The 25,892-nt window shown below is 51.6% G+C and overlaps 1 protein-coding gene across 1 annotated transcript; it reads right to left on the bottom strand.

Annotated features, from left to right (window-relative positions):
- Positions 1 to 573: 573 nt before the first annotated feature.
- On the bottom strand, positions 574 to 20,865 carry LOC144955626 (uncharacterized). The gene is made up of 4 exons (XM_078885798.1): positions 20,578 to 20,865; positions 12,304 to 12,386; positions 4,809 to 7,176; positions 574 to 687 (listed from the first exon to the last, which is right to left on the bottom strand). Exons 1-4 carry the CDS (start codon positions 20,634 to 20,636, stop codon positions 597 to 599), a joined length of 2,601 nt encoding a protein of 866 aa, XP_078741924.1. The 5' UTR covers positions 20,637 to 20,865; the 3' UTR covers positions 574 to 596.
- Positions 20,866 to 25,892: the final 5,027 nt, after the last annotated feature.

The raw sequence follows: 25,892 nt of genomic DNA, 5'->3' as shown, positions 1-25,892 counted from the left end.
AAGTCTACGGGTAGACACTTTAACATTGAAGTCTACGGGTAGACACTTTAACATTGAAGTCTATGGGTAGACACTTTAACATTGAAGTCTATGGGTAGACACTTTAACATTGAAGTCTACGGGTAGACACTTTAACATTGAAGTCTACGGGTAGACACTTTAACATTGGAGTCTATGGGTAGACACTTTAACATTGAAGTCTATGGGTAGACACTTTAACATTGAAGTCTATGGGTAGACACTTTAACATTGGAGTCTATGGGTAGACACTTTAACATTGGAGTCTATGGGTAGACACTTTAACATTGGAGTCTATGGGTAGACACTTTAACATTGGAGTCTATGGGTAGACACTTTAACATTGGAGTCTACGGGTAGACACTTTAACATTGGAGTCTATGGGTAGACACTTTAACATTGGAGTCTATGGGTAGACACTTTAACATTGGAGTCTATGGGTAGACACTTTAACATTGAAGTCTATGGGTAGACACTTTAACATTGGAGTCTATAGGTAGACACTTTAACATTGGAGTCTATGGGTAGACACTTTAACATTGGAGTCTGTGGGTAGACTATGGGATGGAGTTGGCCACTCACGAGAGGTTGATGATCTTGCAGTCCGTGCGTGCTAGGACTCGGGAGATGCAGTCGATGACCGAGTCCGGCAACTCGTTGTCGGTCAACCTGAGACACGGCGGGAGAAGGGGGGGGGGGGGAGAGGGGGGGGGGGGTGCACTTGTAGTAGTTCAAAATACATTTTTAAAAATATATAATAAAACATCTAAACATGATAAAAAAAAAATTACACAGCAAACAGGATGAAGAGCAGAGCTCGATTCTCCCTGTTGATGTTTCGTGTCTAAGAAGAATGCAGCACAGATTGATTTTGTTGCCTAATGGGAAAATACGTGAAATATTTCAAATAAACGGGGCGGGGAACACATAAAGCAAAGAAATGGAAACAAAAAAGAACAAAACGAAATGATAAACGGAGCAAAGTGCCGACTAAACGGAGCATCTGCTTGCTTCCCCTGATCGCACAAAGAGAGGGGGAGAGAGAGGGGTAGAGACAGAGAGAGAGCTTTGGGTGAAGGAGAGAGCTGTGAAGGAGAGAGCTGTGAAGGAGAGAGCTGTGGATGAAGGAGAGAGCTGTGGGTGAAGGAGGGAGCTGTGGGTGAAGGAGAGAGCTGTGGGTGAAGGAGAGAGCTGTGGGTGAAGGAGGGAGCTGTGGATGAAGGAGGGAGCTGTGGGTGAAGGAGAGAGCTGTGGGTGAAGGAGGGAGCTGTGAGTGAAGGAGGGAGCTGTGGATGAAGGAGAGAGCTGTGGGTGAAGGAGAGAGCTGTGGGTGAAGGAGGGAGCTGTGGGTGAAGGAGGGAGCTGTGGATGAAGGAGGGAGCTGTGGGTGAAGGAGAGAGCTGTGGGTGAAGGAGGGAGCTGTGGGTGAAGGAGGGAGCTGTGGATGAAGGAGGGAGCTGTGGGTGAAGGAGAGAGCTGTGGGTGAAGGAGAGAGCTGTGGATGAAGGAGGGAGCTGTGGGTGAAGGAGGGAGCTGTGGGTGAAGGAGAGAGCTGTGGGTGAAGGAGGGAGCTGTGGATGAAGGAGGGAGCTGTGGGTGAAGGAGAGAGCTGTGGGTGAAGGAGGGAGCTGTGGGTGAAGGAGAGAGCTGTGGATGAAGGAGAGAGCTGTGGGTGAAGGAGGGAGCTGTGGATGAAGGAGGGAGCTGTGGGTGAAGGAGAGAGCTGTGGGTGAAGGAGGGAGCTGTGAGTGAAGGAGGGAGCTGTGGATGAAGGAGGAGAGAGCTGTAGATGAAGGAGAGAGCTGTGGATGAAGGAGGAGAGAGCTGTGGATGAAAGAGGGAGCTGTGGGTGAAGGAGGGAGCTGTGGGTGAAGGAGGGAGCTGTGGGTGAAGGAGGGAGCTGTGGGTGAGGGAGGGAGCTGTGGGTGAAGGAGGGAGCTGTGGGTGAAGGAGAGAGCTGTGGATGAAGGAGAGAGCTGTGGATGAAGGAGAGAGCTGTGGGTGAAGGAGGGAGCTGTGGGTGAAGGAGGGAGCTGTGGGTGAAGGAGAGAGCTGTGGATGAAGGAGAGAGCTGTGGATGAAGGAGAGAGCTGTGGGTGAAGGAGGGAGCTGTGGGTGAAGGAGGGAGCTGTGAGTGAAGGAGGGAGCTGTGGGTGAAGGAGGGAGCTGTGGGTGAAGGAGGGAGCTGTGGGTGAAGGAGGGAGCTGTGGATGAAGGAGGGAGCTGTGGGTGAAGGAGGGAGCTGTGGGTGAAGGAGGGAGCTGTGGGTGAAGGAGAGAGCTGTGGGTGAAGGAGAGAGCTGTGGATGAAGGAGGGAGCTGTGGGTGAAGGAGGGAGCTGTGGGTGAAGGAGGGAGCTGTGGGTGAAGGAGAGAACTGTGGGTGAAGGAGGGAGCTGTGTGTGAAGGAGAGAGCTGTGGGTGAAGGAAAGAGCTGTGGATGAAGGAGAGAGCTGTGGGTGAAGGAGGGAGCTGTGGGTGAAGGAGGGAGCTGTGTGTGAAGGAGAGAGCTGTGGATGAAGGAAAGAGCTGTGGATGAAGGAGGGAGCTGTGGGTGAAGGAGAGAGCTGTGGGTGAAGGAGAGAGCTGTGGGTGAAGGAGAGAGCTGTGGGTGAAGGAGAGAGCTGTGGGTGAAGGAGGGAGCTGTGGATGAAGGAGAGAGCTGTGGGTGAAGGAGGGAGCTGTGGGTGAAGGAGAGAGCTGTGGATGAAGGAGAGAGCTGTGGGTGAAGGAGGGAGCTGTGGGTGAAGGAGAGAGCTGTGGGTGAAGGAGGGAGCTGTGGGTGAAGGAGAGAGCTGTGGGCGAAGGAGAGAGCTGTGGGTGAAGGAGGGAGCTGTGGATGAAGGAGGGAGCTGTGGGTGAGGGAGGGAGCTGTGGGTGGGGGAGGGAGCTGTGGGTGAAGGAGAGAGCTGTGGGTGAAGGAGGGAGCTGTGGGTGAAGGAGAGAGCTGTGGGTGAAGGAGGGAGCTGTGGGTGGGGGAGGGAGCTGTGGGTGGGGGAGGGAGCTGTGGGTGAAGGAGGGAGCTGTGGGTGAAGGAGAGAGCTGTGGGTGAAGGAGAGAGCTGTGGGTGAAGGAGAGAGCTGTGGGTGAAGGAGGGAGCTGTGGGTGAAGGAGGGAGCTGTGGGTGAAGGAGAGAGCTGTGGGTGAAGGAGAGAGCTGTGGGTGAAGGAGAGAGCTGTGGATGAAGGAGAGAGTTGTGTGTGAAGGAGGGAGCTGTGGGTGAAGGAGAGAGCTGTGGGTGAAGGAGGGAGCTGTGGATGAAGGAGGGAGCTGTGGATGAAGGAGGGAGCTGTGGGTGAAGGATAGAGCTGTGGGTGAAGGAGGGAGCTGTGGGTGAAGGAGGGAGCTGTGGGTGAAGGAGAGAGCGGTGGGTGAAGGAGGGAGCTGTGGATGAAGGAGGGAGCTGTGGGTGAAGGAGAGAGCTGTGGGTGAAGGAGGGAGCTGTGGGTGAAGGAGAGAGCTGTGGGTGAAGGAGAGAGCGGTGGGTGAAGGAGGGAGCTGTGGATGAAGGAGGGAGCTGTGGGTGAAGGAGAGAGCGGTGGGTGAAGGAGGGAGCTGTGGGTGAAGGAGGGAGCTGTGGGTGAAGGAGAGAGCTGTGGGTGAAGGAGGGAGCTGTGGGTGAAGGAGGGAGCTGTGGGTGAAGGAGGGAGCTGTGGGTGAAGGAGAGAGCTGTGGATGAAGGAGAGAGCTGTGGGTGAAGGAGGGAGCTGTGGATGAAGGAGGGAGCTGTGGGTGAAGGAGGGAGCTGTGGGTGAAGGAGGGAGCTGTGGGTGAAGGAGAGAGCTGTGGGTGAAGGAGGGAGCTGTGGATGAAGGAGGGAGCTGTGGGTGAAGGAGGGAGCTGTGGGTGAAGGAGAGAGCTGTGGATGAAGGAGGAGAGAGCTGTGGGTGAAGGAGGGAGCTGTGGGTGAGGGAGAGAGCTGTGGATGAAGGAGAGAGCTGTGGGTGAAGGAGAGAGCTGTGGGTGAAGGAGGGAGCTGTGGGTGAAGGAGAGAGCTGTGGGTGAAGGAGAGAGCTGTGGGTGAAGGAGGGAGCTGTGGGTGAAGGAGAGAGCTGTGGATGAAGGAGAGAGCTGTGGGTGAAGGAGAGAGCTGTGGGTGAAGGAGGGAGCTGTGGGTGAAGGAGAGAGCTGTGGGTGAAGGAGAGAGCTGTGGGTGAAGGAGGGAGCTGTGGGTGAAGGAGGGAGCTGTGGGTGAAGGAGAGAGCTGTGGGTGAAGGAGAGAGCTGTGGGTGAAGGAGAGAGCTGTGGGTGAAGGAGGGAGCTGTGGGTGAAGGAGGGAGCTGTGGGTGAAGGAGAGAGCTGTGGATGAAGGAGAGAGCTGTGGGTGAAGGAGAGAGCTGTGGGTGAAGGAGAGAGCTGTGGGTGAAGGAGAGAGAGCTGTGGATGAAGGAGGGAGCTGTGGATGAAGGAGAGAGCTGTGGGTGAAGGAGAGAGCTGTGGGTGAAGGAGAGAGAGCTGTGGATGAAGGAGGGAGCTGTGGGTGAAGGAGGGAGCTGTGGGTGAAGGAGGGAGCTGTGGGTGAAGGAGAGAGAGCTGTGGATGAAGGAGGGAGCTGTGGATGAAGGAGAGAGCTGTGGGTGAAGGAGAGAGCTGTGGGTGAAGGAGAGAGCTGTGGGTGAAGTAGAGAGAGCTGTGGATGAAGGAGGGAGCTGTGGATGAAGGAGGAGTGAGCTGTGGGTGAAGGAGGAGTGAGCTGTGGGTGAAGGAGGAGTGAGCTGTGGATGAAGGAGGAGTGAGCTGTGGGTGAAGGAGGAGAGAGCTGTGGGTGAATGAGGGATGAGCTGTGAGCCACCTGAGCTCCTTGCAGCGGTGCAGGACGGGCTCGAGGGTGACCAGCGCCTCGGGGCAGAGGTAGCAGAAGCTGATGTTGACACTCTCCAGAGTAAAGTCGCCGTCGTCGTCGCCATCATCATCATCATCGTCGTCGTCATTGTCGGCATCAGCACTGGCATCTTCATCAGCAGCAGCGGTAGCAGCAGCAGTAGCAGCATCAGCAGCATCAGCAGCATCAGCAGCATCAGCAGCATCAGCAGCATCAGCAGTAGTAGCAGTAGCATCTTCAGCAGAATCTTCAACATCAGCAGCAGCAGCAGCATCTTCATCAGCAGCAGCATCAGCGGCGGCGGTAGCATCATCATCATCATCATCGTCATCGCCATCGTCATCGTCACCATCAGCACTGGCATCTTCAGCAGCAGCAGCAGTAGTATCAGCAGCAGTAGTAGCAGCGGTAGCAGCAGCAGCATCTTCATCATCTTCATCAGTAGCAGTAGCAGCAGCAGCATCTTCATCATCATCATCACCATCAGCGGCAGTGTCGTCATCGCCGCGACTCTGTAGTTGCCCCTCTCCCCCCTCCTCCCCCCCGCGGCCTCCCGCCCCGTCCGCCCCGTCCGCCCCGTCCGCCCCTCTCCTGCCTTTCCTGCGGCCGCCACCCCCCTCCCTGGCGACGGTTGCCGCGGCGACGTCGGCGGCGGTTGCCGCGGCGACCCCGGCGGCGGTTGCCGCGGCGACGTCCAGGCAGCGCACGAGGGCGCGGCAGTCCCTGGTCGCCAGGGGCAACAGCGACAGGTCGAGGCAGCGGCGAGACAGGCGGCGCACCGCTCGGCCAGCGGCACACGTCAGACGCCAGTCGCCGGAGGCCACCACACACTCAAGCACGGAGAGCAGGCGGGACGGGCACGGGGGAGGGGGCGGGGCTAACGGAGGGGGCGGGGCTAATGAAGGGGGAGGAGCTAATGGAGGGGGAGGAGACTGTGGAGGGGGCGGAGACGGAGGAGGGGGCGGGGCTAATGGAGGGGGCGGAGACTGTAGAGGGGGCGGAGCCAATGGAGGGGGCGGAGACTGTGGAGGGGGCGGAGACTGTGGAGGGGGCGGGGTCAACGGGGAAGTGGGCGGAGTCAACGGGGGAGTCAATGAAGTGGGAGGAGCTAACGGAGGGGGAGGAGACTGCAGAGGGGGAGGGGCCTCGGAGGCGTTGGCCCCGCCCACTCCTGCGGAGGCTCCGCCCACGTCGGCGGACGCTGCCGTCCCCCCATTGGTCGACTCGGCGGAGGGGGGAGGAGCCTCGGAGGCGTTGGCCCCGCCCACTCCTGCGGAGGCTCCGCCCACGTCGGCGGACGCTGCCGTCCCCCCATTGGTCGACTCGGCGGAGGGGGGAGGAGCCCCGTTGGCTCCGCCCTCATCTTCATCACTCCTCTTGGTGGTGGTGGTGGAGTTGTCGGTGGTGGAGTTGTCGGTGGTGGAGTTGTTATCAGCGGTGGTGGAGTTGTTGGTGGAGTTGTCGGTGGAGTTGTCGGTGGTGGAGTTGTTGGTGGAGTTGTTGGTGGAGTTGTTGTTGGTGGAGTTGTTGGTGGAGTTGTTGGAGGAATTGTCGGTGGTGGAGTTGTTGGTGGAGTTGTCAGCGGTGGTGGTGGAGGTGTTGTTGGTGATGGTGGAGTTGTTGGTGGAGTTGTCGGTGGTGGAGTTGTTGGTGGAGTTGTTATCAGCGGTGGTGGAGTTGTTGGTGGAGTTGTCGGTGGAATTATCGGTGGTGGAGTTGTTGGTGGAGTTGTCAGTGTTGTTGGTGATGGTGGAGTTGTTGGCGGAGTTGTTGGTGGAGTTGTTGGTGGTGGAGTTGTCGTTGGTGGAGTTGCTGCTGTTGTTGGTGTGTGAAGGGTGCTGAGTGAGTCTCCGCACCTCCCGCCTGAGCCACAGCAGCAGCTCCGAGCGAACGAGCGTCGCCCTCGCCTCTGAGCCGCACACGGAGAGCAGCTCCGGTGGGAGGCGGGGCCGTGGTGGTGGTGGTGGTTGTAGTTGTGGTAGTTGTGGTAGTTGTAGTGGTTGTGGTGGCGGTGGTGGTGATGGTAGTGGTAGTTGTGGTGGTTGTGGTAGCGGTAGTAGTTGTAGTTGTGGTGGTTGTGGTGGTAGTTGTGGTAGTAGTGGTGGTGGTGGACAGGTGGAGGTGCGTGAGGGTGTGGTGGTGGGACCTACGCTGGAGGTGGTGGAGTCTGTGGTGGTGGTGGTGGTGCTAGAGAGGTGTGCCAGGTAGCGCACGAGCAGGTAAGTCCTCCCGTCGGTGGGGTAGAGCCTCTGGCTGGTGTCCAGCAGGTGCAGCACAAACCCCGGGGAGGCCTCAGCGCTCCGCAGGTAGACGGCCAACACGTTCACAAACCTGCGGCCTGGATAACACGTGGAGGTGGTGGTGGTGGTGGTGAGGGTGGTGGTGGTGATGGTGATGAGGGTGGTGGTGATGGTGGTGGTGGTGGTGAGGGTGGTGAGGGTGGTGGTGATGGTGGTGAGGGTGGTGGTGGTGGTGGTGGTGAGGGTGGTGATGGTGGTGGGGGTGGTGGGGGTGGTGATGGTGGTGGGGGTGGTGATGGTGGTGAGGGTGGTGAGGGTGGTGAGGGTGGTGGGGGTGGTGGTGAGGGTGGAGGAGGTGGGGGTGGTGGGGGTGGTGGTGAGGGTGGTGAGGGTGGTGGTGAGGGTGGTGGTGAGGGTGGTGGTGAGTGTGGTGAGGGTGGTGAGGGTGATGGTGGTGGTGGTGGGGGTGGTGATGGTGGTGATGGTGGTGGGGGTGGTGGTGAGGGTGGAGGAGGTGGGGGTGGTGGTGGGGGTGGTGAGGGTGGTGAGGGTGGTGGTGGTGGTGGTGAGGGTGGTGGAGGTGGTGAGGGTGGTGGTGGTGGTGGTGGTGGTGGTGAGGGTGGTGGTGGTGAGGGTGGTGGTGGTGAGGGTGGTGGAGGTGGTGGTGGGGGTGATGGTGGTGATGGTTGTGATGGTGGTGGTGGTGGTGAGGGTGGTGGTGGTGGTGAGGGTGGTGATGGTGGTGGGGGTGGTGGGGGTGGTGATGGTGGTGGGGGTGGTGATGGTGGTGAGGGTGGTGAGGGTGGTGAGGGTGGTGGGGGTGGTGGTGAGGGTGGAGGAGGTGGGGGTGGTGGGGGTGGTGGTGAGGGTGGTGAGGGTGGTGGTGAGGGTGGTGAGGGTGGTGGTGAGGGTGGTGAGGGTGGTGAGGGTGGTGGTGGTGATGATGGTGGTGATGATTGTGATGGTGGTGGTGATGGTGGTGGTGGTGGTGATGGTGGTGGTGGTGATGGTGGTAGTGGTGATGATGGTGGTGATGATTGTGATGGTGGTGGTGGTGGTGGTGATGGTGGTGGTGATGGTGGTGGTGGTGGTAGACAGCCAACACGTTGACAAACCTGCGGCCTGGACATCACCATGATAACATCATAGTGTGTGTTTTTGTTTGCATTTTGACTACAAGTATTGTGGTTAATGCAGTTACATGAATCCTCGTAAGAAGGTTTCGGTTTTGTTGCCAGAAAAGAGGGTTAAAAAACCCCTACCTCATCATGGGACCTTCTTTGCCAGTAGCAAAATATACTAATAGGGGTTTTCCCCTTTTTTCTGCCAACAAAACTGATACCTTTTTGCAAGGAATCATGCTTACATTAACCACAATACTTGCAGTCAAAATACAAACAAAAAACACAACTCTGATAATGTATGTGCACTGTCCTTGAAAACTGATTGGTCCACACCCGAGACAGCTTTTCTTAGAGCCTAGTCTCACATGGTCCTTGAAGTTGATTGGTCCACACCCGAGACAGCTTTCCTTAGAGCCCAGTCTCACATGGTCCTTGAAGTTGATTGGTCCACACCCGAGACAGCTTTCCTTAGAGCCTAGTCTCACATGGTCCTTGAAGTTGATTGGTCCACACCCGAGACAGCTTTCCTTAGAGCCCAGTCTCACATGGTCCTTGAAGTTGATTGGTCCACACCCGAGACAGCTTTCCTTAGAGCCTAGTCTCACATGGTCCTTGAAGTTGATTGGTCCACACCCGAGACAGCTTTCCTTAGAGCCTAGTCTCACTTGGTCCTTGAAATTGATTGGTCCACACCCGAGACAGCTTTCCTTAGAGCCTAGTCTCACATGGTCCTTGAAGTTGATTGGTCCACACCCGAGACAGCTTTTCTTAGAGCCTAGTCTCCATTGGTGTTGGACCAGATGACGCCAAAAGGCGCACAACTCAAAGACGGTGCACTATCAGAGTATTGAGAGCTCGGGGTAAAGCATCTACACTATGAGACATCTCCTTTACCAGTGGCACAATATAGTAATAGATTTTTTACCCTTTCAACTGATGGAGACTAGGCTCTAAGGAAAGCTGTCTCGGGTGTGGACCAATCAGTTTCAAGGACAGTGCATATCATTATCAGAGTTGTGTTTTTTGTTTGCATTTGACTGCAAGTATTGTGGTTAGTGCCGTGGGGGGAGGGCCAATTCCGATTGACCAAAGCTGACAAATTGGGGCTCAGGACGGGTGCGAGGGGCTGGTAACCCCTCCACCATCAATTAACGACCACCAAACTACGAGGTAAAACACTTAATAAGCTTGAGCCGGAGGCCCCGGGGGGGACAGGCGTCTGTGACGTCTCCTGGCCAAACCCCATTTGGCGGAGCCAGGAGATTGAATCTTCACCCTCGGGGCTCCTCCAGAAACAACGAAAAGCCACTTCGTGTGGCCACGTGGAATGTTGGAACGCTCACTGCGGAGGAGAGGCTGCCACTCCTCTGTCGGGAGCTGGACCAGTACCGCCTGGATCTCTGTGGTATTCAGGATGTCCGGTGGACCGGCTCTGGCTCCTGCCACCATGAGGGGTGGACAGTCCTCTACTCGGGGCAGGAGACTGCCAAACAAACAGGGAGTGGCTCTTCTTCTGAACAAAAGAATGAAGGGGGCGTGGGAGCGTGGCGGTGAGGTGTGGGAAGCTGTAAGCCTCAGGCTACTTTGGGCTCGCCTTCCCATCAACCGGAGGCGAGGAGTGGTGGTCGTGGTTACTTATGCCCCCACCGAAGACGAACATCCGTGGAGGGATGCAGGCAAAGCCGATGAGTCAGATGCCTTCTATGACCTCCTGTCACAGGTGCTGGCTAAAGTGGCCACTCGGGACAGAGTCATCTTGTTGGGTGACTTCAATGCCCGAGTTGGTCATGATGCTGGCACCTGGTCTGGAGTGATTGGAAGGCATGGGCCAGATCAGCTCAATAACAACGGCAGGAGGCTGCTAGATTTTTGTGCAGCCCATGGGCTTGTAATTACCAACACGCTCTTCCGGCATCGGCGCATCCACACAACATCATTGATGCATGCCGGGTCCAAGCAAGAACATCTGCTGGACTACGTAGTGACGAACCAGCGGATGCGAGCCCATGTCCTTGACACCAGGACCTACCGTGGAGCTGATCTGCCCACTGACCATCGACTAGTCATCTGTAAGATGCGCCTGCCATTCTTCCACTCCGGTGGTGGGTGTACACCCAGGACCCCATTCAAACCTAAGGTGGCCTGGTCTCAGCTAGCTGATGAAAGTTGCAAGCGAGAATTTCATCATCGCTTGCGGCTGGGGGTGGCATCGTCCCCCACTCCTCCAGATGTCGAGGGAAAATTTGCGAGGTTTAGGACTGTGGCTCATGCAGCTGCAATTGCTGCTTTGGGTACACGGTCCAGACCTCCCCAGAGACCCTGGCTGACAGAGGAGGTGTTCAAGGTGGCTGAGAAAAAGCGACAGGCCCATTCTCATTGTGCCGGGAAAAGTCCTGGCAAGGATTATTCAACATCGCCTTGCCAGGCACGCTGAGGAGAGGCTTGCGGAGCCCCAATGTGGTTTCAGGAAAGGGCGGTCCTGCACAGATGCCATATTTTCTGTCCGTCTGCTACAGCAGAGGTGTAGGGGATTCCAACAAGACCTATATCTCTGCTTTATTGACCTGGTCAAGGCCTATGATACCATCAGTAGGCCTGGGCTCTGGGTTGTTCTTCGTGCTTTCGGAGTCCCTGACCCTCTGCTCACGATCATTAAGGACCTTCATGATGGTGAGCGGGCCCGGGTTAAACTACGTGGCCGGGAGTCGGAGCCTTTCCCTGTACACCTTGGGGTGCGACAAGGATGTCCTCTGGCTCCCACATTATTTAACATCTATTTTGACCACGTAGTTCGTGAAGCCTTCAATAGCTGTACCGGGGGAATTTCCATCTGGTACAGATACAACGGGGAGGCTGATCGACGCCCGGGTGCGATCAAGGGATGGCTCCCTATTGGTCAACCACGTTACGTATGCCGATGATTTGGTAATTGCTGCTCACTCAGAGGAGGAGTTGGAGACGCTGCTGCTGAGACTGGAGCGTGCCACTAAGAGGTGGGGCCTTACCATCAGCCCCACCAAAACTAAGCACCTGCCTGGGTATTTTGTACCATCGGACACTCCACCCCCACAACTCCAAATCGGTGATGGGGCAGTTGTGGAGAGAGTGGAGAGTTTCCCATACCTGGGCCGTGTGACTGAGTGAGTGACTGAGTGAGTGACTGAGTGAGTGATTGAGTGAGTGACTGAGTGACTGAGTGAGTGACTGAGTGACAGAGTGACTGACTGAGTGACTGAGTGAGTGACTGAGTGAGTGACAAAGTGAGTGATTGAGTGGGTGACTGACTGAGTGACTGAGTGAGTAACTGAGTGAGTGACTGAGTGACAGAGTGACTGACTGAGTGACTGAGTGACTGAGTGAGTGACTGAGTGAGTGACTGGGTGAGTGACTGAGTGAGTGAGTGAGTGACTGGGTGACTGACTGAGTGACTGAGTGAGTGACTGGGTGAGTGACTAAGTGACTAACTGAGTGACTGAGTGACTGAGTGAGTGAGTGACTGACTGAGTGAGTGACTGACTGAGTGACTGAATGAGTGACTGACTGAGTGACTGACTGAATGACTGAGTGACTGAGTAAGTGACTAAATGAGTGACTGACTGAGTGACTAAGTGACTGAGTGACTGACTGACTGAGTGAGTGACTGAGTGACTAAGTGAGTGACTGACTGAGTGACTGACTGAGTGACTGAGTGACTAAATGAGTGACTGAATGACTGACTGAGTGAGTGACTAAGTGACTGAGTGACTGACTGACTGAGTGACTGAGTGAGTGACTGAGTGACTAACTGAGTGAGTGACTAAGTGAGTGAGTGACTGACTGAGTGACTAACTGAGTGACTGAGTGACTAAATGAGTGACTGAGTGACTGACTGAGTGAGTGACTAAGTGACTGAGTGACTGACTGACTGACTGAGTGAGTGACTGAGTGACTAACTGAGTGAGTGACTAAGTGAGTGACTGACTGAGTGACTAACTGAGTGACTGAGTGACTAAATGAGTGACTGAGTGACTGACTGAGTGAGTGACTGAGTGAGTGACTGAGTGACTGAGTGACTGAGTGACTGACTGACTAAGTGAGTGACTAACTGAGTGAGTGACTCACAGGCAGGGCGACTGTAGTCACCCAGAGGCAAGCGGCTGATCTCGAAGGCCGGGGGTGGTAGCGGAGTCCCATCACTCGCCACGCTGGAAACACCATCACCACCATCACCATCACATCACTAACATCACCAACATCATCACCAACATCATCACCATCACCACCATCATCACTATCACATCACTAACACCATCAACACCATCATCATCATCATCACCACCAGTGAGACTCTGAGTGACTCTGAGTGAGTCTCTGAGTGAGTCTCTGAGTGAGTCTCTGTGAGTCTCTGAGTGAGTCTCTGAGTGAGTGAGTCTCTGAGTGAGTCTCTGTGAGTCTCTGAGTGAGTCTCTGAGTGAGTGAGTCTCTGAGTGAGTGAGTCTCTGAGTGAGTGAGTCTCTGAGTGAGTCTCTGAGTGAGTGAGTCTCTGAGTGAGTCTCTGAGTGAGTGAGTCTCTGAGTGAGTCTCTGTGAGTCTCTGAGTGAGTCTCTGAGTGAGTGAGTCTCTGAGTGAGTCTCTGAGTGAGTCTCTGAGTGAGTGAGTCTCTGAGTGAGTCTCTGAGTGAGTGAGTCTCTGAGTGAGTCTCTGAGTGAGTCTCTGAGTGAGTCTCTGAGTGAGTCTCTGAGTGAGTGAGTCTCCGAGTGAGTCTCTGAGTGAGTCTCTGAGTGAGTCTCTGAGTGAGTGAGTCTCTGAGTGAGTCTCTGAGTGAGTCTCTGAGTGAGTCTCTGAGTGAGTGAGTCTCCGAGTGAGTCTCTGAGTGAGTCTCTGAGTGAGTCTCTGAATGAGTGAGTCTCTGAGTGAGTGTCTGAGTGAGTCTCTGAGTGAGTCTCTGAGTGAGTCTCTGAGTGAGTGTCTGAGTGAGTCTCTGAGTGAGTGAGTGTCTGAGTGAGTCTCTGAGTGAGTCTCTGAGTGAGTCTCTGAGTGAGTGAGTCTCTGAGTGAGTATCTGAGTGAGTCTCTGAGTGAGTCTCTGAGTGAGTGTCTGAGTGAGTCTCTGAGTGAGTGTCTGAGTGAGTCTCTGAGTGAGTGAGTCTCTGAGTGAGTCTCTGAGTGAGTGTCTGAGTGAGTCTCTGAGTGAGTGAGTCTCTGAGTGAGTCTCTGAGTGAGTCTCTGAGTGAGTCTCTGAGTGAGTGAGTCTCCGAGTGAGTCTCTGAGTGAGTCTCTGAGTGAGTCTCTGAGTGAGTGTCTGAGTGAGTCTCTGAGTGAGTCTCTGAGTGAGTCTCTGAGTGAGTGTCTGAGTGAGTCTCTGAGTGAGTGAGTGTCTGAGTGAGTCTCTGAGTGAGTCTCTGAGTGAGTCTCTGAGTGAGTGAGTCTCTGAGTGAGTCTCTGAGTGAGTCTCTGAGTGAGTGTCTGAGTGAGTCTCTGAGTGAGTCTCTGAGTGAGTGAGTCTCTGAGTGAGTCTCTGAGTGAGTCTCTGAGTGAGTCTCTGAGTGAGTCTCTGAGTGAGTGAGTCTCCGTGTGAGTCTCTGAGTGAGTCTCTGAGTGAGTCTCTGAGTGAGTCTCTGAGTGAGTGAGTCTCTGAGTGAGTGTCTGAGTGAATCTCTGAGTGAGTCTCTGAGTGAGTCTCTGAGTGAGTGAGTCTCTGAGTGAGTGTCTGAGTGAGTCTCTGAGTGAGTGTCTGAGTGAGTCTCTGAGTGAGTCTCTGAGTGAGTCTCTGAGTGAGTCTCTGAATGAGTCTCTGAGTGAGTCTCTGAGTGAGTGTCTGAGTGAGTGAGTCTCTGAGTGAGTGTCTGAGTGAGTGTCTGAGTGAGTCTCTGAGTGAGTCTCTGAGTGAGTGTCTGAGTGAGTCTCTGAGTGAGTCTCTGAGTGAGTGAGTCTCTGAGTGAGTCTCTGAGTGAGTGTCTGAGTGAGTGTCTGAGTGAGTCTCTGAGTGAGTGTCTGAGTGAGTCTCTGAGTGAGTCTCTGAGTGAGTGTCTGAGTGAGTGTCTGAGTGAGTCTCTGAGTGAGTCTCTGGGTGAGTGTCTGAGTGAGTCTCTGAGTGAGTCTCTGAGTGAGTGAGTCTCTGAGTGAGTCTCTGAGTGAGTGAGTCTCTGAGTGAGTCTCTGAGTGAGTCTCTGAGTGAGTGAGTCTCTGAGTGAGTCTCTGAGTGAGTCTCTGAGTGAGTGAGTCTCTGAGTGAGTCTCTGAGTGAGTCTCTGAGTGAGTCTCTGAGTGAGTGAGTCTCTGAGTGAGTGAGTGAGTCTCTGAGTGAGTCTCTGAGTGAGTGAGTCTCTGAGTGAGTCTCTGGGTGAGTCTCTGAGTGAGTGAGTCTCTGAGTGAGTCTCTGAGTGAGTCTCTGAGTGAGTCTCTGAGTGAGTGAGTCTCTGAGTGAGTCTCTGAGTGAGTCTCTGAGTGAGTGAGTCTCTGAGTGAGTCTCTGAGTGAGTCTCTGAGTGAGTCTCTGAGTGAGTGAGTCTCTGAGTGAGTGAGTGAGTCTCTGAGTGAGTCTCTGGGTGAGTGAGTCTCTGAGTGAGTGAGTGAGTCTCTGAGTGAGTGAGTCTCTGGGTGAGTCTCTGAGTGAGTGAGTCTCTGAGTGAGTCTCTGAGTGAGTCTCTGGGTGAGTGAGTCTCTGAGTTAGTCTCTGAGTGAGTCTCTGAGTGAGTGAGTCTCTGAGTTAGTCTCTGAGTGAGTCTCTGGGTGAGTCTCTGAGTGAGTCTCTGGGTGAGTCTCTGAGTGAGTGAGTCTCTGAGTGAGTCTCTGAGTGAGTCTCTGGGTGAGTCTCTGAGTGAGTGAGTCTCTGAGTGAGTCTCTGAGTGAGTCTCTGAGTGAGTGAGTCTCTGAGTGAGTCTCTGAGTGAGTGTCTGAGTGAGTGAGTGAGTCTCTGAGTGAGTGAGTCTCTGAGTGAGTCTCTGAGTGAGTGAGTCTCGGAGTGAGTCTCTGAGTGAGTCTCTGAGTGAGTGTCTGAGTGAGTGAGTGAGTCTCTGAGTGAGTGAGTCTCTGAGTGAGTGAGTCTCTGAGTGAGTGTCTGAGTGAGTGTCTGAGTGAGTGAGTGAGTCTCTGAGTGAGTCTCTGAGTGAGTGTCTGAGTGAGTGAGTGAGTCTCTGAGTGAGTGTCTGAGTGAGTCTCTGAGTGAGTCTCTGAGTGAGTCTCTGAGTGAGTGAGTCTCTGAGTGAGTGTCTGAGTGAGTCTCTGAGTGAGTGTCTGAGTGAGTCTCTGAGTGAGTCTCTGAGTGAGTCTCTGAATGAGTCTCTGAGTGAGTCTCTGAGTGAGTGTCTGAGTGAGTGAGTCTCTGAGTGAGTGTCTGAGTGAGTGTCTGAGTGAGTCTCTGAGTGAGTCTCTGAGTGAGTGTCTGAGTGAGTCTCTGAGTGAGTCTCTGAGTGAGTGAGTCTCTGAGTGAGTCTCTGAGTGAGTGTCTGAGTGAGTGTCTGAGTGAGTCTCTGAGTGAGTGTCTGAGTGAGTCTCTGAGTGAGTCTCTGAGTGAGTGTCTGAGTGAGTGTCTGAGTGAGTCTCTGAGTGAGTCTCTGGGTGAGTGTCTGAGTGAGTCTCTGAGTGAGTCTCTGAGTGAGTGAGTCTCTGAGTGAGTCTCTGAGTGAGTCTCTGAGTGAGTGAGTCTCTGAGTGAGTCTCTGAGTGAGTCTCTGAGTGAGTGAGTCTCTGAGTGAGTCTCTGAGTGAGTGAGTCTCTGAGTGAGTCTCTGAGTGAGTCTCTGAGTGAGTGAGTCTCTGAGTGAGTGAGTGAGTCTCTGAGTGAGTCTCTGAGTGAGTGAGTCTCTGAGTGAGTCTCTGGGTGAGTCTCTGAGTGAGTGAGTCTCTGAGTGAGTCTCTGAGTGAATGTCTGAGTGAGTGAGTCTCTGAGTGAGTCTCTGGGTGAGTGAGTCTCTGAGTGAGTGAGTGAGTCTCTGAGTGAGTGAGTCTCTGGGTGAGTCTCTGAGTGAGTGAGTCTCTGAGTGAGTCTCTGAGTGAGTCTCTGGGTGAGTGAGTCTCTGAGTTAGTCTCTGAGTGAGTCTCTGAGTGAGTGAGTCTCTGAGTTAGTCTCTGAGTGAGTCTCTGGGTGAGTCTCTGAGTGAGTCTCTGGGTGAGTCTCTGAGTGAGTGAGTCTCTGAGTGAGTCTCTGAGTGAGTCTCTGAGTGAGTCTCTGGGTGAGTCTCTGAGTGAGTGAGTCTCTGAGTGAGTGAGTGAGTCTCTGAGTGAGTCTCTGGGTGAGTGAGTCTCTGAGTGAGTGAGTGAGTCTCTGAGTGAGTGAGTCTCTGGGTGAGTCTCTGAGTGAGTGAGTCTCTGAGTGAGTCTCTGAGTGAGTCTCTGGGTGAGTGAGTCTCTGAGTTAGTCTCTGAGTGAGTCTCTGAGTGAGTGAGTCTCTGAGTTAGTCTCTGAGTGAGTCTCTGGGTGAGTCTCTGAGTGAGTCTCTGGGTGAGTCTCTGAGTGAGTGAGTCTCTGAGTGAGTCTCTGAGTGAGTCTCTGAGTGAGTCTCTGGGTGAGTCTCTGAGTGAGTGAGTCTCTGAGTGAGTCTCTGAGTGAGTCTCTGAGTGAGTGAGTCTCTGAGTGAGTCTCTGAGTGAGTGTCTGAGTGAGTGAGTGAGTCTCTGAGTGAGTGAGTCTCTGAGTGAGTCTCTGAGTGAGTGAGTCTCGGAGTGAGTCTCTGAGTGAGTCTCTGAGTGAGTGTCTGAGTGAGTGAGTGAGTCTCTGAGTGAGTGAGTCTCTGAGTGAGTGAGTCTCTGAGTGAGTGTCTGAGTGAGTGTCTGAGTGAGTGAGTGAGTCTCTGAGTGAGTCTCTGAGTGAGTGTCTGAGTGAGTGAGTGAGTCTCTGAGTGAGTGTCTGAGTGAGTCTCTGAGTGAGTCTCTGAGTGAGTCTCTGAGTGAGTGAGTCTCTGAGTGAGTGTCTGAGTGAGTCTCTGAGTGAGTGTCTGAGTGAGTCTCTGAGTGAGTCTCTGAGTGAGTCTCTGAGTGAGTCTCTGAATGAGTCTCTGAGTGAGTCTCTGAGTGAGTGTCTGAGTGAGTGAGTCTCTGAGTGAGTGTCTGAGTGAGTGTCTGAGTGAGTCTCTGAGTGAGTCTCTGAGTGAGTGTCTGAGTGAGTCTCTGAGTGAGTCTCTGAGTGAGTGAGTCTCTGAGTGAGTCTCTGAGTGAGTGTCTGAGTGAGTGTCTGAGTGAGTCTCTGAGTGAGTGTCTGAGTGAGTCTCTGAGTGAGTCTCTGAGTGAGTGTCTGAGTGAGTGTCTGAGTGAGTCTCTGAGTGAGTCTCTGGGTGAGTGTCTGAGTGAGTCTCTGAGTGAGTCTCTGAGTGAGTGAGTCTCTGAGTGAGTCTCTGAGTGAGTCTCTGAGTGAGTGAGTCTCTGAGTGAGTCTCTGAGTGAGTCTCTGAGTGAGTGAGTCTCTGAGTGAGTCTCTGAGTGAGTGAGTCTCTGAGTGAGTCTCTGAGTGAGTCTCTGAGTGAGTGAGTCTCTGAGTGAGTGAGTGAGTCTCTGAGTGAGTCTCTGAGTGAGTGAGTCTCTGAGTGAGTCTCTGGGTGAGTCTCTGAGTGAGTGAGTCTCTGAGTGAGTCTCTGAGTGAATGTCTGAGTGAGTGAGTCTCTGAGTGAGTCTCTGGGTGAGTGAGTCTCTGAGTGAGTGAGTGAGTCTCTGAGTGAGTGAGTCTCTGGGTGAGTCTCTGAGTGAGTGAGTCTCTGAGTGAGTCTCTGAGTGAGTCTCTGGGTGAGTGAGTCTCTGAGTTAGTCTCTGAGTGAGTCTCTGAGTGAGTGAGTCTCTGAGTTAGTCTCTGAGTGAGTCTCTGGGTGAGTCTCTGAGTGAGTCTCTGGGTGAGTCTCTGAGTGAGTGAGTCTCTGAGTGAGTCTCTGAGTGAGTCTCTGAGTGAGTCTCTGGGTGAGTCTCTGAGTGAGTGAGTCTCTGAGTGAGTCTCTGAGTGAGTGTCTGAGTGAGTCTCTGAGTGAGTGTCTGAGTGAGTGAGTCTTTGTGAGTGTCTGAGTGAGTGAGTGTCTGAGTGAGTGAGTGTCTGAGTGAGTGTCTGAGTGAGTCTCTGAGTGAGTGAGTCTCTGAGTGAGTGAGTCTGCGTGAGTCTTTGTGAGTCTCTGAGTGAGTCTCTGAGTGAGTGAGTGTCTGAGTGAGTCTCTGAGTGAGTGAGTCTCTGAGTGAGTGAGTGAGTATCTGAGTGAGTGTCTGAGTGAGTGAGTCTCTGAGTGAGTGAGTCTCTGAGTGAGTCTCTGAGTCTCTGAGTGAGTGTCTGAGTGAGTGAGTCTCTGAGTGAGTGAGTGAGTGTCTGAGTGAGTCTCTGAGTGAGTCTCTGAGTGAGTCTCTGAGTGAGTGTCTGAGTGAGTGAGTCTCTGAGTGAGTGAGTCTGCGTGAGTCTTTGTGAGTCTCTGAGTGAATCTGAGTGAGTGAGTCTCTGAGTGAGTGAGTCTCTGAGTGAGTCTCTGAGTGAGTGTCTGAGTGAGTGAGTGAGTCTCTGAGTGAGTGAGTCTCTGAGTGAGTCTCTGAGTGAGTGTCTGAGTGAGTGAGTGAGTCTCTGAGTGAGTGAGTCTCTGAGTGAGTCTCTGAGTGAGTGAGTCTCGGAGTGAGTCTCTGAGTGAGTCTGAGTGAGTGTCTGAGTGAGTGAGTGAGTCTCTGAGTGAGTGAGTCTCTGAGTGAGTGAGTCTCTGAGTGAGTGTCTGAGTGAGTGTCTGAGTGAGTGAGTGAGTCTCTGAGTGAGTCTCTGAGTGAGTGTCTGAGTGAGTGAGTGAGTCTCTGAGTGAGTGAGTCTCTGAGTGAGTCTCTGAGTGAGTGTCTGAGTGAGTGTCTGAGTGAGTGAGTGAGTGTCTGAGTGAGTCTCTGAGTGAGTCTCTGAGTGAGTCTCTGAGTGTCTGAGTGAGTGAGTCTCTGAGTGAGTCTCTGAGTGAGTCTCTGAGTGAGTCTCTGAGTGAGTGTCTGAGTGAGTCTCTGAGTGAGTCTCTGAGTGAGTGTCTGAGTGAGTGAGTCTCTGAGTGAGTGAGTCTGCGTGAGTCTTTGTGAGTCTCTGAGTGAGTCTCTGAGTGAGTGAGTCTCTGAGTGAGTGAGTCTCTGAGTGAGTCTCTGAGTGAGTGTCTGAGTGAGTGAGTGAGTCTCTGAGTGAGTGAGTCTCTGAGTGAGTCTCTGAGTGAGTGAGTCTCTGAGTGAGTGAGTCTCTGAGTGAGTCTCTGAGTGAGTGAGTGAGTCTCTGAGTGAGTGAGTCTCTGAGTGAGTCTCTGAGTGAGTGTCTGAGTGAGTGTCTGAGTGAGTGAGTGAGTCTCTGAGTGAGTGAGTCTCTGAGTGAGTATCTGAGTGAGTGAGTCTCTGAGTGAGTGTCTGAGTGAGTGTCTGAGTGAGTGAGTCTCTGAGTGAGTCTCTGAGTGAGTGTCTGAGTGAGTCTCTGAGTGAGTGTCTGAGTGAATGAGTGAGTGTCTGAGTGAGTCTCTGAGTGAGTCTCTGAGTGAGTGTCTGAGTGAGTCTCTGAGTGAGTGTCTGAGTGAGTGAGTCTCTGAGTGAGTGAGTCTGCGTGAGTCTTTGTGAGTCTCTGAGTGAGTGAGTCTCTGAGTGAGTGAGTCTCTGAGTGAGTCTCTGAGTGAGTCTCTGAGTGAGTGAGTCTCTGAGTGAGTGAGTCTCTGAGTGAGTGAGTCTCTGAGTGAGTGAGTCTCTGAGTGAGTCTCTGAGTGAGTGTCTGAGTGAGTGAGTGAGTCTCTGAGTGAGTGAGTCTCTGAGTGAGTCTCTGAGTGAGTGTCTGAGTGAGTGTCTGAGTGAGTGAGTGAGTCTCTGAGTGAGTGAGTCTCTGAGTGAGTGAGTCTCTGAGTGAGTCTCTGAGTGAGTCTCTGAGTGAGTGAGTCTCTGAGTGAGTGAGTCTCTGAGTGAGTCTCTGAGTGAGTGTCTGAGTGAGTGAGTGAGTCTCTGAGTGAGTGAGTCTCTGAGTGAGTCTCTGAGTGAGTCTCTGAGTGAGTGAGTGAGTCTCTGAGTGAGTCTCTGAGTGAGTCTCTGAGTGAGTGTCTGAGTGAGTGAGTGAGTCTCTGAGTGAGTGTCTGAGTGAGTGTCTGAGTGAGTGAGTGAGTCTCTGAGTGAGTGAGTCTCTGAGTGAGTGAGTCTCTGAGTGAGTCTCTGAGTGAGTCTCTGAGTGAGTGAGTGAGTCTCTGAGTGAGTGAGTCTCTGAGTGAGTCTCTGAGTGAGTGTCTGAGTGAGTGAGTGAGTCTCTGAGTGAGTGAGTCTCTGAGTGAGTCTCTGAGTGAGTCTCTGAGTGAGTGAGTGAGTCTCTGAGTGAGTCTCTGAGTAAGTCTCTGAGTGAGTGTCTGAGTGAGTGAGTGAGTGTCTGAGTGAGTGTCTGAGTGAGTCTCTGAGTGAGTCTCTGAGTGAGTCTCTGAGTGAGTCTCTGAGTGAGTCTCTGAGTGAGTGAGTGTCTGACTCACCTGGGGTACGTCACAACTGCTGGTTTGGCACGAACAGCAGGTGACTGACTTGCACCCATTGCATCACGTCACTTCCACAGTACTGTGGCGAGGAAAGTACATCCAATACGTCACCCACAGACTCACCACACAGAGACCCACAGACTCACCACACAGAGACCCACAGACTCAGCACACAGAGACCCACAGACTCACCACACAGAGACCCACAGACTCACCACACAGAGACCCACAGACTCACCACACAGAGACCCACAGACTCACCACACAGAGACCCACAGACTCACCACACAGAGACCCACAGACTCACCACACAGAGACCCACAAACTCACCACACAGAGACCCACAGACTCACCACACAGAGACCCACAGACTCACCACACAGAGACCCACAGACTCACCACACAGAGACCCACAGACTCACCACACAGAGACCCACAGACTCACCACACAGAGACCCACAGACTCACCACACAGAGACCCACAGACTCACCACACAGAGACCCACAGACTCACCACACAGAGACCCATAGACTCACCACACAGAGACCCACAGACTCACCACACAGAGACCCACAGACTCACCACACAGAGACCCACAGACTCACCACACAGAGACCCACAGACTCACCACACAGAGACCCATAGACTCACCACACAGAGACCCACAGACTCACCACACAGAGACCCACAGACTCACCACACAGAGACCCACAGACTCACCACACAGAGACCCACAGACTCACCACACAGAGACCCACAGACTCACCACGCAGAGACCCACAGACTCACCACACAGAGACCCACAGACTCACCACACAGAGACCCACAGACTCACCACACAGAGACCCATAGACTCACCACACAGAGACCCACAGACTCACCACACAGAGACCCACAGACTCACCACACAGAGACCCATAGACTCACCACACAGAGACCCACAGACTCACCACACAGAGACCCACAGACTCACCACACAGAGACCCACAGACTCACCACACAGAGACCCACAGACTCACCACACAGAGACCCACAGACTCACCACGCAGAGACCCACAGACTCACCACACAGAGACCCACAGACTCACCACACAGAGACCCACAGACTCACCACACAGAGACCCATAGACTCACCACACAGAGACCCACAGACTCACCACACAGAGACCCACAGACTCACCACACAGAGACCCACAGACTCACCACACAGAGACCCACAGACTCACCACACAGAGACCCACAGACTCACCACGCAGAGACCCACAGACTCACCACACAGAGACCCACAGACTCACCACACAGAGACCCATAGACTCACCACACAGAGACCCACAGACTCACCACACAGAGACCCACAGACTCACCACACAGAGACCCATAGACTCACCACACAGAGACCCACAGACTCACCACACAGAGACCCACAGACTCACCACACAGAGACCCACAGACTCACCACACAGAGACCCATAGACTCACCACACAGAGACCCACAGACTCACCACACAGAGACCCACAGACTCACCACACAGAGACCCACAGACTCACCACACAGAGACCCACAGACTCACTACACAGAGACCCACATACTCACCACACAGAGACCCACAGACTCACCACACAGAGACCCACAGACTCACCACACAGAGACCCACAGACTCACCACACAGAGACCCACAGACTCACCACACAGAGACCCACAGACTCACCACACAGAGACCCATAGACTCACCACACAGAGACCCATAGACTCACCACACAGAGACCCATAGACTCACCACACAGAGACCCACAGACTCACCACACAGAGACCCACAGATTCACAAAACAAAGGGGCGTGGCTTAGCGGATACTTCCTCATCACGTGACGCCGGATTGACCAATCGCTGCGCAGCTGGGAATCCCCTGAACGGCCATCTTTGTAAGGGATGGACTCCGATTTGAATTGGTACATCGGATAAGGATGGGCGTTTAAAATAGTACATCGAATAAGAATGAAGCAATTGAATTGGTACATCGGATTAGGATAACGGCGCTGAATTAATACAGCGGATGCGTCGATAGAATTAGTACAGCGGATAAGGACGAGGCAATTGAATTCGTAAAACGGATAAGCCGATTGAAATAGTACACTGGATAAGGATGGGTGGATTGACTTGGTACAGCGGATAAGGATGGGGCGATTGAAATGATGCAGCGGTTAAGGATGTCGGCTCTCAAATTCGTACTATTGATAAGTAGCGTTGACGTCATCGGTGACTTCAATGTTAAAGGTGTAGTGTATAGTGTAGTGTATAGTGTAGTGTATAGTGTAGTGTATAGTGTAGTGTATAGTGTAGTGTATAGTGTATAGTGTAGTGTATAGTGTAGTGTATAGTGTATAGTGTAGTGTATAGTGTAGTGTATAGTGTAGTGTATAGTGTATAGTGTAGTGTATAGTGTAGTGTATAGTGTAGTGTATAGTGTATAGTGTAGTGTATAGTGTAGTGTATAGTGTAGTGTGTAGTGTAGTGTATAGTGTAGTGTATAGTGTGTAGTGTAGTGTATAGTGTAGTGTATAGTGTATAGTGTAGTGTATAGTGTAGTGTATAGTGTATAGTGTAGTGTATAGTGTAGTGTATAGTGTATAGTGTAGTGTATAGTGTAGTGTATAGTGTATAGTGTAGTGTATAGTGTAGTGTATAGTGTAGTGTATAGTGTATAGTGTAGTGTATAGTGTAGTGTATAGTGTAGTGTGTAGTGTAGTGTATAGTGTAGTGTATAGTGTGTAGTGTATAGTGTAGTGTATAGTGTAGTGTATAGTGTAGTGTAGTGTATAGTGTATAGTGTAGTGTATAGTGTAGTGTGTAGTGTATAGTGTAGTGTATAGTGTAGTGTATAGTGTAGTGTGTAGTGTAGTGTATAGTGTAGTGTATAGTGTATAGTGTAGTGTATAGTGTAGTGTGTAGTGTATAGTGTAGTGTATAGTGTAGTGTATAGTGTAGTGTATAGTGTAGTGTATAGTGTAGTGTAGTGTATAGTGTAGTGTGTAGTGTAGTGTAGTGTGTAGTGTAGTGTATAGTGTATAGTGTAGTGTATAGTGTAGTGTATAGTATAGTGTATAGTGTAGTGTGTAGTGTAGTGTGTAGTGTAGTGTATAGTGTAGTGTATAGTGTAGTGTATAGTTTAGTGTAGTGTGTAGTGTAGTGTATAGTGTAGTGTATAGTGTAGTGTAGTGTATAGTGTAGTGTATAGTGTAGTGTATAGTGTAGTGTATAGTTTAGTGTAGTGTGTAGTGTAGTGTATAGTGTAGTGTATAGTGTAGTGTATAGTGTATAGTGTAGTGTATAGTATAGTGTATAGTGTAGTGTAGTAGTGTAGTGTATAGTGTAGTGTATAGTGTAGTGTATAGTGTAGTGTATAGTGTATAGTGTAGTGTAGTGTATAGTGTAGTGTATAGTGTAGTGTGTAGTGTAGTGTATAGTGTAGTGTATAGTGTAGTGTGTAGTGTAGTGTATAGTGTAGTGTGTAGTGTAGTGTGTAGTGTAGTGTATAGTGTGTAGTGTGTAGTGTAGTGTATAGTGTAGTGTATAGTGTAGTGTGTAGTGTAGTGTATAGTGTAGTGTATAGTGTAGTGTGTAGTGTAGTGTATAGTGTAGTGTATAGTGTAGTGTATAGTGTAGTGTGTAGTGTAGTGTATAGTGTAGTGTATAGTGTGTAGTGTGTAGTGTAGTGTATAGTGTAGTGTATAGTGTAGTGTGTAGTGTAGTGTGTAGTGTAGTGTGTAGTGTAGTGTATAGTGTAGTGTGTAGTGTAGTGTATAGTGTAGTGTATAGTGTAGTGTGTAGTGTGTAGTGTAGTGTGTAGTGTAGTGTATAGTGTAGTGTATAGTGTAGTGTATAGTGTAGTGTATAGTGTAGTGTATAGTGTAGGTGTAGTGTATAGTGTAGTGTATAGTGTAGTGTATAGTGTATAGTGTAGTGTATAGTGTAGTGTATAGTGTAGTGTGTAGTGTAGTGTAGTGTATAGTGTAGTGTATAGTGTAGTGTATAGTGTAGTGTATAGTGTAGTGTATAGTGTAGTGTAGTGTATAGTGTATAGTGTAGTGTATAGTGTAGTGTGTAGTGTATAGTGTAGTGTATAGTGTAGTGTATAGTGTAGTGTAGTGTATAGTGTAGTGTATAGTGTATAGTGTAGTGTATAGTGTAGTGTATAGTGTAGTGTATAGTGTAGTGTATAGTGTAGTGTGTAGTGTATAGTGTAGTGTGTAGTGTAGTGTGTAGTGTAGTGTGTAGTGTAGTGTATAGTTTAGTGTATAGTGTAGTGTAGTGTATAGTGTAGTGTGTAGTGTAGTGTGTAGTGTAGTGTATAGTGTAGTGTATAGTTTAGTGTAGTGTATAGTATAGTGTAGTGTATAGTGTAGTGTATAGTGTAGTGTGTAGTGTATAGTGTAGTGTATAGTGTAGTGTGTAGTGTAGTGTGTAGTGTAGTGTATAGTTTAGTGTATAGTGTAGTGTAGTGTATAGTGTAGTGTGTAGTGTAGTGTGTAGTGTAGTGTATAGTGTATAGTGTAGTGTATAGTGTAGTGTATAGTATAGTGTATAGTGTAGTGTATAGTGTAGTGTGTAGTGTAGTGTGTAGTGTAGTGTATAGTGTAGTGTGTAGTGTAGTGTATAGTGTAGTGTATAGTGTAGTGTAGTGTATAGTGTAGTGTATAGTGTAGTGTATAGTGTAGTGTATAGTGTAGTGTATAGTGTAGTGTATAGTTTAGTGTAGTGTGTAGTGTAGTGTATAGTGTAGTGTATAGTGTAGTGTATAGTGTTAGTGTAGTGTAGTGTATAGTGTAGTGTATAGTGTAGTGTATAGTGTAGTGTATAGTGTAGTGTAGTGTAGTGTATAGTGTAGTGTATAGTGTAGTGTATAGTGTATAGTGTAGTGTAGTGTATAGTGTAGTGTATAGTGTAGTGTGTAGTGTAGTGTATAGTGTAGTGTATAGTGTAGTGTGTAGTGTAGTGTATAGTGTAGTGTATAGTGTAGTGTGTAGTGTAGTGTGTAGTGTAGTGTATAGTGTGTAGTGTGTAGTGTAGTGTATAGTGTAGTGTATAGTGTAGTGTGTAGTGTAGTGTATAGTGTAGTGTATAGTGTAGTGTGTAGTGTAGTGTGTAGTGTAGTGTATAGTGTAGTGTATAGTGTAGTGTGTAGTGTAGTGTATAGTGTAGTGTATAGTGTGTAGTGTGTAGTGTAGTGTATAGTGTAGTGTGTAGTGTAGTGTGTAGTGTAGTGTGTAGTGTAGTGTATAGTGTAGTGTGTAGTGTAGTGTAGTGTAGTGTAG

The sequence above is a fragment of the Lampetra fluviatilis genome, unplaced genomic scaffold (genome assembly GCF_964198595.1).
Source record: "Lampetra fluviatilis unplaced genomic scaffold, kcLamFluv1.1 SCAFFOLD_887, whole genome shotgun sequence".
Taxonomy (NCBI): Eukaryota; Metazoa; Chordata; class Hyperoartia; order Petromyzontiformes; family Petromyzontidae; genus Lampetra; species Lampetra fluviatilis.
This window is presented reverse-complemented; position numbering and strand designations above follow the sequence as displayed.